Here is a 14,154-nt window from a genome sequence, read left to right as displayed (position 1 = left end):
GTGGTGGACAAGTTCAACTTCTTCTGAGGCACTCTTGTGAAATCTTTTAAGAACTGAGTCTCTTAAGTCTCCACCACTGAGAAGAAACAGAAGTTGCCATGCACATTGTGCTAGATTTGAGGGCATTTTAGTTTTGCTGACAGAACTACTGTCAGAGACAAGTTCCAGGGTTAAGCTGGCCTTTGGCGTCTCCTGGTAAGAATCCAGTGGTCTTATGAACATGCTTTGGAAGCCAGCTCTAGGAGCATGGAGAGCAAAGGAAAGTGAGCATGCCAGAAGACAGTACCTAGTACCGGCTCGCTTTCCTTTCAGCTGCGTGAGAGTTGCAGCTGAATCCCCTCCAGTGCATCAGAAAAGGTGCTAGGTAAATTCATACCAGCACATGTAGGGCAGGTGATTCCTGCCAAGCACATACTGCCATAAGAGTGGAGGTTTGGGTGGTTTGTTTTGTTTTGTTGGTTTGTTTGTTTTTTTTTTTTTTTTTTTTCTGTTGTTTGTTGCTTAGTTTTTTCTTAAGTGAGCCTGCAGGTTTCTACACAAAAAGTCTCTGGAGAGCTTCTGGCTGTGCGCAGTATGTTAAGTCTCACTGTGCAACTGACGTCCAAGGTGCTTTTCCTAGCACAGCTACTTAGTCTTTATGAGAGCTCAAAGCAGCCTTGTTCTGGCAAGAAAGCAGGCCAAAGCACTGTGGGGCAGGTTAGGGCAGCAGCTGCTGTGATGACAAAGCTCAGCTGTGTTGCTGCCGATACAGCATCCAGCATCCTGTGGTTCAGTTCACCTGCCACCTCCCTCCCCACTCCCCTGCCCCGTGCCCAGAGAGCCGGACTTCACAACAGGCTTTAATTATTTACTCTCTAAGGATATGGCATATTCTGCAAATTAAGTGAAAAAGTGAAGTCCTTAAAAAATATACCACAAATAAACCCCTGAGCTGTCAAACAACAAGTCCCTTAAAAGGGCAAAATATGCAGCTCTCCGTGGACTGCACAGATCCCTCCTTTCAAACTGCTGGCAGGAGACTTCCTGTTTGGATGGGCTGCTCGAAAATGGTGTTGTGTGGTGAAATCAGTCACTTCCCAGCTCCTCCTTCAGGCCTCCTTTTGCCTCCCTTTACGCTCCTGATACTAAAGCGCCTCAAGCCTGGGTCCTGTCAAGATGGGATCTGGCAGCTCAAATGTAAATCTGAAAGCATGCGTTAGCACTGTGCAGTTTCTCCCCTGGATACATAAAGCAGCCCAAACTAGTTACGTGTGTTTGAAAATGGGATAGACAAAGCGGTCCAACTGCAACAGTCCTGGCCATAAAGGGATAAGTGAGTGTTTGGTGGTCTGGCTCCAGAGTGGTGGAAAATTGATTTCTGCTTCATTATTTCATTGTTTGTTTCATTTTGATCAAAGGGGGTATCTTTGGAGGATTCTTCCATTTCTTCTGGGTAAATTCTCCAGTATATGCTTTTTGCTTCTGATACTTTGGTTCCTTTACTGTAGTAGTGAGAGAAAGGCCAATACTGGCATTCAATGGTAGCATTCAACCTCGACTACTGAGGTAAATCTACTTGCTGGGAAATCCCACACTAAGTCTGTAAAACCTTTTGAGAAACTTTGGGAGAAGTTATTCTACACTACCCTACAAGAACACGCTAATACCACATTAAAGCTTAGCTGCCTTGTCTAGCTTGAGTGTTTATTTTGCTCTTTTGTGTCTTAGATGCTTCTGTCCTCTTCCAGCTGTTACACTAGTGATAAGCATTATAACTGCAGAGAGCTGCACAGATCCAACAGTCTTATCATTTAATGTCTGTTGTTTTTGTTTTGTTTTTTTTTTTTTTTTTCTTCCCGCAGAACATGATCAGAAGATAGCATCATACACCATGATCATGGCCCCCCGGAAGAGGAATCGTCATGCACTGGGGTTTCTTTGTTGTTTTGGGGGTAGCGACCTCCCTGAAATCAACCTCAAGGACAACAACCCCCTCCAATTCCTTGAGTTTTCTGTCCCAATCCCACCAGCAGAAGAGCTCAATGCCAGATTCTCTGAACTTGTGGTAAGTTTCTGCTGGCAAATTGATATATTTTAGGAGGTGAATGAACTCCTCCCTTCAAAGAAGGAGTAAAGGGACTTATTTGGGATAGGAAAAAGATCTCTGTTCAAATTCCCCCCCCCCCCCCCTCCCCCCCCTTCTTTTATGACCAATTCCTTGGTGGGAGAAAAGTGGCAAATGACAGCATGGATGGATGACAGTGGCACCTGGGTATAAGTACAAACAAATGCTTAAATATGCTTATTTATTCTCACAGCACTATGCAAGTCTCCAGGTGTACAACTGGGCATATTAGAAGGAACCTCAGAAGTTCTCTAGAGAATGAATCCCTGACAGTCAATTTCTTGTTAAGAACTTTGGGATAATATCTGCTGTACAGTGGAAAATCTCAGGGTTTGCAGGCCTACAAAATACGGATGATACTGTTCTGTTGGTCAGTAACATAGTCCTGGTGAGGTATAAGACTCAGATGACTATGCTAATTATGTTTCATCTGCCAGGTGCCCTTGAACCATGAGACGGTGCTGTTGCAGCAACAGACATAAACACGAAAGCAAGCAGTTATTTCAGATGAACTTTGTTGTTTGCTTTTGTGGTAAATGTTATGGATTCCAGTAGCAGGCACTTGCTATTCATGCCTGGCATCAAATGTCTTTGCACTCTTATTAAGCCTACATGCAAAACACAGGCAGAGGTCATAGGGCTGTGATGTTTTGCAATCTGCATCATAAAGGTGATACCCATTTGATGCAATTGATTAGCTATCTCACTGCCATTCTGAGATTGGAGGTTATGTAAGGTGACTTATCTGTAAGTGTATACGTGCCTGAGTGGTGCTACTGACATGAGGAACAGAACAGAAAATATCAGATCTCCGAATTAGAGGAATTTGCCAGTCATCTTTCTACGTTACACTTATAACATAAGCCCAGTAAGTTTTTCTCCATTACCATGGCTTCAAAGTGCTATAGCAATGAAAATAACTTTATAATTTGGATATGCAAGTGGAGGTTAACATATGGGCAACTATGGTATGTCATACCAAACATAGGGACAACTATATTTTGTCAGATCAGTGGTCTGACAACGTAGCTTAGGCTCCTATTTCAAGATGGGGCTCAAAGCAGATGCCTAGGGAGGAATATAGGATGTTGCCATAGGGGTGATCTTTTCCAGGATACTCTCCAACCCTCTACCAGTTTTCAGCTCAAGGACTTCCTCAGCCAAACTTGCTTGCTGTGTATGTAGTAAATTGGTATGGATTTCTTTTCCTTTGACTGTTTCCACCTTCCCTAGCACCTGTGACAATTTTTAGCATTTGCGGTATTCTATGGCAGGGGTGTGGGAAGGAGTCAATAAGATTTGCAGCTGTTTCAGGAAGAATAGGGTGTGTAGCAGAAGAGAGTCTACTTGCTTCTGACTGAGTGGCGGATGGGGAATCTCCTTTTATGGAGATATCTCCCAAAATCCTGGTCTACATTTAAGTCAGTTTGCCTTTTATGTGAGACTACTTGAATTCCTCTCGGAAAGCGCAGCTGGCTGACTCTGGAGAATTCTGCTTGGTGACAGTTATCTCTCATGAGTAAGAGTGTGATCTGTAATCTGCTCTGCTGTCAATTTGTGGATGCTGCTTAAGTATTGGTTTTCACATGCAAAGCTTTAATTGCTGTATCAAAGTTCACCACTCTCCAATACCAAGATCTATTAAAGCATTCAATCCAACCTTCCTGAAGACATCACTGACAGATGTACTTTGCTTCTGAACTTGGCTTGCTAAAACTTGAACTTGTTTACCTTTGGGTCATACTCAAAGATGTGTGTTAGTTGCTGCTGGGCTTTTGCTTACTGAGAAGGGTTTCAGTTTCTATGTGGAGTTTGAGAGTTTGTGGTGGTATTAAGGGTGCTTTTAGTTTTGGTTTTTTTTTTCACGCCTGGCAAATACTGATGTTCCACATGCTTGTAGCAAAGCAGTTCACAGCTGTCTTATGGAAGTCTAACAATATGATTTATAGTGTTTTTGGTGCAAAAATTAATGACAAGTACACATAATGATCTAAAAATTTTTGGCCCCTGAAGTTTGAGAGTTCTTGGTCTATGTTATAACTTACTAAATATGCTGATGGCCTGTAACTGGCATATACATTTCAAACAAATGAAGCCATTGAAATGAAAATAGATCATATTCATGTTCTTATATTTAATGATAGTACCCTAGCCATCATTATGTGAGAAGTGAGCTGGGAGAGAAAAATGCTATTTTTCAGAAGGTTAATGGTGTATATCGCACATTTTTATAAAGCACTCAGATAGGATGGTGATGCACATCCATAGCAGTTCCTGGGTAGGCAGGTAACATGAGAGCAGTAAGGGCTTTACGACTGAGAGAACCTGGGCTAGAAAGCAGGCTGGCAAAATACAGAATTTGCCTAGAAGGGCTAGTTTGTCTGGGTTAATGCGTGTTCTACTAGACACTAAAATATAACAGGCTACATCTGTATTGACAGCTCAGATGAGATTTTAATTGGATTAGAAAGATTCAGTCTGTAAATGCGCCAGTGTAAATCAGTGACCTGGAAGTGCCAGAGAGGGCTGTGTGCTGTGTAATAGCCTCCCCACTGCTTATCCGCTAGGGTCTACTCTAGGTGCGCTTGTACTATATAAAAAACAGATTTGAGTGTAAAGCCTTTTGACCCAAATCCCCAAGTGGAATGATGACACCAACATCATCTGAGATCTGTAGTGAGAAGAGCATTTGTGTTAGCTCCCTGAAGCAGGCCCTGGGGGTATAGCCTCATCTTGCCATCTGCTCTGCAAAGGGTGTAGTGAAACATTGGTGTGCTTGAATGAATTTTTAAAAGCCTTATTTTTCCCCTTGTTGCAGTTAAAATCTGGGGCGTTTTCCCACATAAGAGTTAATGGGAAGAAGAGGTAAGCCTAGCTGTGCTGGAAAAGCCTCTTTTGTGATGAATTTTCCAGTCCAGTAAATATTCGCTATGTTTCTACCTGCCTTTCTGAGGAAAATGGACATTTTGAGGGCCAGAAGCATGTCTTCTCATGTTCTTGTGGTCCTTAAATTAATATCATGAAAAGCAAATTTGGAGATGTCCATTTTGCAAGAGGAGGAATTAAGAATGTGTTGGGATCCTCTATTTGTGATAGAGTCACAAGACCCTTTCAGAGCTTGCAAACTTGCTCGTGTAGGCTCCAGGCAAATGTACATGCATGGGCTGCTCTGTTTGGAAGATGCACCCAGACAAACCAAGTGAGTAACAGCAGCTGCTTAACTAGACTCTGACCAAGGCAGTGGTTGTCAAATGACAAGTTGATGCCGAGTTCAGCTGAAACGTCTGCTCTTGATGCCCCTCAAACAGAAGAACAGTACTAGGATGGATCCCGGGCATTTGAGTTACTTGAAGCTGAATGCTGTTTTTAGGCCTTGTCTCCTCAATTAGAAAATTAAAATAGCAAGGGTTACTCCTGATGCAGGCCAAATTCAATCATGATTTATTTCATTGGGAACATGTGCAGGGATTAGGTCTGAATGAAGACTATGGCTCAGGGTTATTTGGTCTGATTTTGTTTGGGCTAAGACAGGAGAAGATGTACTAGCTCTCAGGCTGTCCGCTGGCAGGGATTGCCTTGGGACTAGTGCGGTGGTAACCATTCAGGTAAGTCCTTATCAGAATTCTAGATGCACAAGACACAAAGCAAACAAATACTTGTGACCACTAGCTTTGCCCCTCAGAGGGTCACTTTCATGCATCCAACTCAAAGAGGGCAGAACAGCTGGCTTTACTGTCTCCTTTTCAATGAACAGCTAAGGAAGATAAGCTCTAGAGAACAAAGTGTGTGGAATGGTCTTGTACCTCATAAATTATAACATTGTACCTCATAAATTATAAAACTGTCCCTGCCTTACCATCAAGGCTGTTCTAGACAGCATCACTTCTGCTTTTTTCCTTAGTTTCTCTTATTAGCTGGCACCGTGTATACTACCATGTAGTAAAGTGCTGCTGCAGTTGGTGGTCTGTTGGCGGGCGCCAAGCTGGTTTTGTGCCTGCTGGCAAAAATGGCTGTGCTAAGCACATGTGTTTTTCCTTGTACAGATTTATTGACTGAACAGGGACTGCAGAAGAATCTGGAAGAACTATTGCAAGGCAAGGGGAAATAATTTTTTTCATGAAACAACTTCTCCATGTCCTTGTTCATACTTGTTAGCAGTGGTGTATTGTCACAGTGGATTCCAATTCCCTTTGCTCAGTATTAGAGTCCTGGACTCTTCATGTCAGTTAAGGGTGGTGTGCTGCTTGATGCTAAAGATTTTGCCATCTAGATCTCTCTCATACCAGCAATCTGATCCCAGATGTGAACCCAGACCATGCCAAGAAGGGTAACTTAAATGCTGGAAATTCAGGGAAAGCAGAAAAATGTAAAGAATTCTAGCACAGAGGAACAAGCAGTGTAAAGAGCTTGTGCTTTTGTTGTTCCTCTTTTTTGATTCTTTTTGTTAGTGGCTCTGTTGAGATGGTCATGGTATTTGAGAATGTGGAGTTCAAGATTGTCTATTTTAGGATGGAAGGTCTGTGGGGAAGAAGTGGAGTTGTCTTTTGAGTTTTCAAAGTTGATCATATTATTACAGCTTCCAAGCTTGAATTATATAATATTATTGTCTGAGTTACCTGCATCACATTAGATTCTTACACTGGGAAAGATTTGAGAAATGCTTACTGTTATCCCCTCTTAGTCTTGGCTGCCTTTGAAGCATTCTGATATTTAGCTCAGGTGGAACATTGACTGGATTCTCCTGTCATGGTCTGTTTCTCTTATGTTGCATTTGAACCTGTTTCTTTTTAGTTTTGGTTTGGTTTTTTCTTTTTCTCCTTTATCAGAGTCCCTAGATAAGGGGGGTTGTTGACTTTATAGATTAACAAAAGCTTTTTAATCCATATTACTATTTACCATCCTCCCAGCCTTTTCCACTTATGCTGCCAAAAGTACCAAATTAAGTTACATTATTTACAGTTGAGGAGTAGCACAAATAGTTATGAACTCTGTATTTGAAAACTTGAGAATTATCCAGCATGTCTTTTGGCCTGCCTTTATGCTTGTCCATTGAAATGACAGCTCCATATGAGGTCCCATCATTCTTTAGTTGCCAGAAGGTGGGTTGCTGCTTGGGTGAGGCAACATACACTCCTCCCTCTCTCTCTGAAGAGATTTAGTTTTCTGACCCTACTGCAAACCCCCAGCTTTTGTTGTAGAGAAGATGCACACGGAACTGCTATGTATTCCTGAACAATGAGGCTGTTGGAAATCAAAAATGTATTTTCCCTTGTAGTATTGCCTGAGTGCAATGAAATGAAGATGGAACCAAGTGCTGAATCAAGGGCTCTGTCCTTCCCTCAGGATCAAGCACCTTCAGTGTATTCAGTGCATGCTGGGAACCATGACTGACGCCTTAACTTTGGTTTCTGTCTGCAGTGCTCTGTAACACCAACCACAAGAACATGGAACCTATGTCCCTTCCTGACATAACCCTAAATTCAACTCTTAGTCTCTCACATTGTCATCTGTGATCCCATAATATTTAGTAATGGCTTCCACAGCATCACAGTTGGCTCAATAAAAGACAAGCTAGCCCAGGTTTCTAGCTGGAAGGAATGGCAGTGGCTATGACAGTAAAGAGAAGAGAGAAAATGAGGATCACGTTAATTCCTTCTCCTTCGGTCTCCTTGCAATGAGAGCTGTACAGAGGAACTCCTGTGAAAGTGAAAAATATGAGGAGGAGATGTGGCAGGAGAGTGCAAGCATCAGAGTCAGGAACTTGGTAAACTCTGAATACTCTGATAATTTCTATAACTGTGACTAGGACTTTTAATGCCTTGTACCACCTGAGGAAGGAGGATATATAGGGCAGGATACCTGTTGCTTTACTGTACCTTTTACTCTTGCCTTTTTTCCCTGTCCTCCCCCACTACACGGGTCTCACTTGGTTTTTCTGCCTATTTAGCTAATCCCTTCCTAAGTAAATCATTGTCTTCATCTTGTCCTGAAACAGAACTATGGAATTAGTGTGAAATTTGTTGCTGTCACTTATTTTGCTGTGCTCTTTTGATTTCTCAACCCTCCAGGCTAATAGTTGCCAGCACTTTCCTGCCAGAATGCTGAAGAATGTCACAGGAGTTGGTTGGTCTACTCTGAGCACAGACTGGGATCTTTGCTAGTCCTCTCAAGACAGAGACAAAGGAACAGTGGGTCACCAGTGGGACACATTTCTAGTAGCACTGGATGAAGTGATCAGTAACAGAAGGTTTGGGAAAACTCTGCTCTTTGCTTACTCTGTGACATCTCTCCTCTACCTCCACAGAGAAGAAAATTCAGTGACAATAGTCTCTCTTCCCAGAGTAGAGAAAGTTGAGGGGAAAACAAAACAAAACAAAAACGGAATTTTATGCTGGAAGAGATTAAGGTACAGCATGGAAGTATCTGAGAATTCATTCATTTATTTCATCAGAGGAAGCAAAACAATTTCTGAACAAGGCATCAATTTGGCACACGCTGGATAACACACCTTCATCAAGAGCCACAGGGAGATAAGATCCAAACCTAAATAACTGCAGTAGCAGCTCCCACTGCAAACAGCTGACTTGAAAGTAGCAAGTTTCCTTCATGCTTAGTTCTCCCTTGCAGGCCATTTAATGTAATGGATACAACATAAACCTCAGATGAAAACTAGGCTTCACCACATTGAATAAGTGCTCCCATATATCACCAGTCCCACTCAAACTTGGCAAGTCCTAGCTGTGGCAGTGTTCTTGAGGCCCCTCTTTGGCTGTGCAACCTACAGCAGTATTTATGGGGTAAAAAGTACAAGAAATGCCTCCATTGTGGGCTTTCCTGTGAAAGTAGACTGCCTTAAACATTAGTCTATGTAGGCACAAGAGGACATCAGCTGTGTTTCTCTGTGTTTGCTGGTAGGGCTGGAGAACAAAGTTCTGTATTTTTCCCTCAGCTGCCTTGTAATAGTCTGGAGAACAGATATGCAAGAGTATATGTGGAGCACCACCTTCCCAGAAAAGTGTCCTCTATGTCTGAAGCTTATTTAGTGCTTAGTTTCTCACTGAAATTTTGTGGCTTAGAAAGACATGCATTTTAGGTCCTCCCTTCAAACTTCGAACACGTGTTGTGTGTATTGATAACAGTATTTAATCACACTTAAATTCAGGCATGTTGCCAAGATTTGAGTATTTCGGTTTCAAATTATCTGTCTTTTGAGTAATTCTATCCTCTTTCTGGGTTCTTTTTAATACAGAGATTTAATTTCTGTGTCACTTGCCCTGCATGTAAATCATAGTTTCAGACTACACCTCTGACAGGCCTGTGGCTTTGAGTTGTTGATCAATGCAAATTTCTCTGCAACCATACTTTAAAAGTGCCTCTATGCTGTTTTGCCCGTAAGAGGAAGTTCTTTTATTCCCTGTGCCCACCCCCTTTGCCCCCTTTGTTCTTTTCTGTGATGAATGACTGTACTTAATCAGTCAGGAAGATCGTGTAGTGCCAAATGCAATCAAGACCTCGAGACGGGTCCTTCTTTTTTTTTTTGAAAAAAAGATGATGAGCTCTGACTCCAGCAAACTAGGAGGCTTTGCTGGCCTTGGCTCAGTGGAGACTCCCCACCCCAATTATTGCTTCCTTTTTTGCACTTAATGAGAATGCGCCAGTGGAGGCTGTAAGAAAATACTGCTGATGAGACTAAGCTGGATTTTTCATGACCAGAGGCTCATATTCAGGAAGAAGGCTTAGCATCATCATCTGAGTAGAAGACACTGTCTCTGAAGGCAGAAAAAAACAAAGCTTTGAGGCAGCAGATTGCTTTCCTCGCTGATGGGGGCCAGGCCACAAAACCTTTCCTTTCTCTTGGGTTAGTTTAGTTTGTAGTTGTTAGATTAACTTTTTTCATGCACCCAGATGCACTTGTCTTCTATTATAATAATGGAAAAAGTACTCAGTGGTTTAAGATTTCTGAAGCAATTGGGAGGCAAAAGCTCTTCATCATGTCATAGTGTGTCTAGTTATACACAGATGTTCATTTTTGTCCAGCGCAGTTCTTCAGTCCAAGATTGTACATACCCTGGATACCGTTTTTTTTTCTTTTTAATTGTCCATATCCAGGATACCTTTTTTTCTTTTTCTTCCTGCTTTCAAAGAGAAATATTTCATAATGCCAGGTCAGCTTTACACGTGCCCCATGTGCAATACATGTGTACAAGTCCCTGATTTTAGCCCACATATCACTACAAGCAGCTTTCTATAGTTACTCAAGTCCCAATACATAAGATGTATTACATTTTAGGCTTTGTGGCAGACAGCTTCCCCCTTCAGACACTCATCTACATATGGACTCCTGTGATAGGAACAGCCTTGTGGCACTGAGCGCAGCACTGGCACTTTGTCTCTCTAGGCTCCCTTCCAGTAGGTGCAGCTGGTTGGCAGCTCCCTGACCAGCTCTGTAAGAAGCAGCAGTCACTATGCTGCAAATGCGTGAGACCCAGATGCTGTGAGAGGAGCATGAGATGGGAGCCAGGTCTTGCACTCCATGTCTGAGAATCAATAGGGTTGTGTCAACAAACGTAAATCCAGATCTGGGCTTACGTGCCAGATTTTGGGTGTGAAGTAGCTGCAGGTGTTACCAAAGTACCTACAAGAATTTTGTGGAGGGATATGCTGTTTTGTAGGTCTTGTTGCTTTACTATAAAATTTATGGACAGATCATTATCTCATGTAAAGCAGTTAAATTCCACTGAAGACAATAGTGGAGTTATATTATTTTACATTGCCTGAAATTTGGCCTGTGTGGTAATTTCTGTGTCTGTGGTGATTGTTGGCTTCTGAATATCACGAGCAGAGCATACTGTCTGCCTTTCTGAAAGGTGGCAAAGGTAGTGGTCATGGTGGGAATACCTGAAGGGAATGTTTGAGTGTGTTCTGAGTATGATTTACTTACAGTAGACATTAAACACCTGAGAAAGACCTACTTACTGGACTACATGTTTTTAACAGGATAATCCTGATGTTCCCTAACTGAGAAAATGCATGTAGTCCATCTAGGGCATAAGAGGAGAAGTACTGGATTTTGGAAGCACTGCAGATATGTAGCTTGGGATGCAAAAAGAAAGGGTAGAACAGATCCTGCCACTAGAGAATGGATGTGCTAAGATGTTAATCTTGTCTTCCCTCTGCTGAATGCTTGGAAACTGTCATGATATCCTATCCCCTAAGCCATGGATAGGGTGGATATGCTTACTGTTCAGAAATCTTGTGTCCACATGTTTCTAATAACTTATCAGCTAATTTGATAACACTATCTTGTTTTGGCATAGCTACAAGTGTTAGGCAGCATTACATAAGAAGAAAAAAAAATGTTAAACTCTACTGTGGCCTTTTTCTTTAGTAAGACATCATAAATATTTGAATGGGTTTTATGTTGCATTGTGGCTATAATGAAGAGTCAGGAACTTTCTGGATTGAGTCTGAAGGATGCTGAAGTGATAAAACACTGAGATGATATTGATAGTAGGAGTCATACTTGCTAGCTGGAAGGTTCAAGTTAATTTATCTTTACTTCAACTTTCTGGAGCTTTTCCAGCTCCATCCACTTGGATGGATACAGAGTAGACAATTTTCTGCCTTCCTCCTAGAATTGAATCAACATTCTCATGTAGTTCCTGCTATTTTGATGTCTGCTGACTTAGTGTAACAGGCTCTGCCCTCTCCAGTAGAAATAGAGCCAGCAGCACCTGTACAGAAATGTCCTATTGCTCCACTGCTTTGAAATGGCTTCTCTGAGTATGATTCCTGCCCTTCTGCAGTTTCTGTCCTTTCTTTACTTCTTTTTTATTAGTGCCTTAGATTGTTCAGAGCTGTATTAGATGATTTACAAATCTATTAAGACCTTATTCCTCACTTTCTAGAGAGGATATTTGAATCTAGATTTGGCCTGCTGAGGACAGGTGAGTGACTGTTATGGATCAGGTCAGAAAGGTCATTTGGGATGAGAAGATGTCACCTAGAAAGGCATCTGGGAGAAATGGTAGAGGAAAGTACAAAATCATGCAAAGAGTATGATGGCCAGATGGTAACTGGGCAGGAGATTGTGATAAGGAGGGACAAAGTTTCCAAAGCGTTGAAGAAAAAGTCACAACAAATGAAGTAGCAGTGGTGCTGAAGGGAGGGCAAAGACAGGATTCAAAGACGGAGGTGACATGGGATGAATGATAGGCCAAGATGATCTTTTTGCTACACTTTTGAAGAGAGAGAGCTTGTATGTTGATGAAAGGAGGTTGAATGGCAGATGTCTGTTTCTTCTGCGGCTCATAGAAGAAAGGCCAGATTTAAGATGTTGTAGGAGGTATGATTTGTCATTTAGCCTGATTTGAGCAAGAAAGGGGAGCCAGGTCCCGTGATGATGAAGGCCTTATAAAATTTGTAACAAAATAGCGATGTAAATGTAACCATCTGAAGTTGGGGAAGCAGTGAAATTTCCCAGTGAGGAGGAAAGGTTTTGAAAGAGGGTGGGATGCAAGTATTTTGCAGGATAGGAATTATCCCTAGTTAAGGTAGAGTGTAGCTGGGGTTTAGGAGGAACTGTTAACAAAATAACTGAACGGAGAAGTAGATAACAGTCATGAAGGATCATGGAATCATAGAGTGGTTTAGGTTGGAAGGGACCTTGAAGTTCTAGTGCCAAGCCTCCTGCCATAGGCAGGGACACCTCCCACTAGACCAGGTAAATCTGTCCACTAGGCCAGGTAAATCTGTTTAATGTGTTGACTCAAATTAGTTTCTCTATTTGCTTGTCTAGTAGCAATTTATATCGGATATAATCATTGCTCAGATAGTCTATCATATAGTCAGAAGGAGAGTGGGGGAAAAGGGTTTATAATTGTCATGCCTCTCTGTCCTTCTGTAGGTGGCTTGTGTCTTCAAACAGTGCTCATCAAGGTTGTTTATCATTCAGGGGACCTGTTAAGGTAATCTGAGATGGCTCTTCCAGTCTTGGAGTGAAATGGCCTTTTCTTGTCATGTGCCTGGTCTACAAGTCTCCAAAGTGGGAAGCACAAGGTGCCACAGGTGAGGCTGAGGAGATGGAGTAGCACATTTTCAAGGTACAAGGTTTTCAGGTCAGCAGTCTCCTGGCACCTTCCTCCACACTGGGTAAAGGGGGGCTTTTAGTGTCACTCAGTACAGGAGATGAGTGGCCCTTCTGCTCATCCCTTCAACCTCAGGTGGGAGCAGCACGTGGAAGGCCAGAAGTCAGAAGGTGCATTTTCTGTCACTCATCACACCGGGCTGGCTCCATAGCCACTCTGTCTTTGGCGTGTTTTGTCTGGAGGAAGTACGGACAAATGCCTTCCACCTGGCACTGGAACACCACTGACCCAGAGCTTTTAATGCTAGGTACCTCATTTTCTGTAAATGGAAAAGTCTGTAACCTTGCTGGGATGAAAACATATTTCAAGACCATTATGTCTTTTTCCTAGGTACCTCTTCAAGCTTATACAACTCATTTCAGGCAGTTGTGAGTTTGTTTCCCTGGTGTGAAACAGGGAATAGAGATGCTTCTTAAGCCAGTTTTAGTACAGGATCATAGCCACATTGAAAAGATGCAGCATGTGTAGGTCATAGACAGTACAGGAGTCTTCCAGTGGCAAAATGTATTGTATTTAAGATCTTGGGAACAAATCTCTACTACTGCCTCTTGTCGTAGACGTTCACCTGCTCTTATCTACTTGTCCATTTTTTTAGGAAGAATCTGATACAAGACTCTACAGCCTTTCTGGGCAGACTCTCATTTTTTTTCACATCTGCTGTATGCAAAATGACCCTAGTCAATATCTGTATATTCTCTGCACTTCTACATGAAAAAACACTTAAGGGCATCTTTTAATTTTGAAGTTTCCCATCATTTGTTGACCATGTAAAGGGAAAGCCTGTCCACACTAATAACACAAACACCTTTTGAAAAGAATTTAGCAGCATGCACAACTATGTTATGCAATGGTTTACTAGGTGGAGGTTTGAAAAATAACTTCTCCAAAGGAAATTACAAGGGG

General features: G+C 42.1%; 1 protein-coding gene across 3 annotated transcripts in view; it reads left to right on the top strand.

Moving 5' to 3' along the window:
* Positions 1 to 1,861: 1,861 nt before the first annotated feature.
* The window catches only part of DAAM2 (dishevelled associated activator of morphogenesis 2), a gene marked incomplete at its 5' end in the record, with an annotated part of 119,359 nt that continues 107,066 nt past the window's right edge, over positions 1,862 to 14,154 (top strand). The window contains one exon of one of the 3 annotated variants that reach the window (XM_082480980.1): positions 1,862 to 2,044. In XM_082480980.1, the coding sequence (XP_082337106.1) occupies positions 1,871 to 2,044 (174 nt within the window). The remainder of the gene's footprint in view (positions 2,045 to 14,154) is intronic. The other 2 variants (XM_082480978.1, XM_082480979.1) reach the window with 2 other exon arrangements.

Source organism: Vanellus vanellus (genome assembly GCF_965231255.1).
Source record: "Vanellus vanellus genome assembly, chromosome: 3".
NCBI classification, from domain to species: domain Eukaryota; kingdom Metazoa; phylum Chordata; class Aves; order Charadriiformes; family Charadriidae; genus Vanellus; species Vanellus vanellus.
Note: the sequence above shows the minus strand (reverse complement) of the source record. Positions and strands in the feature narration are given on the sequence as shown.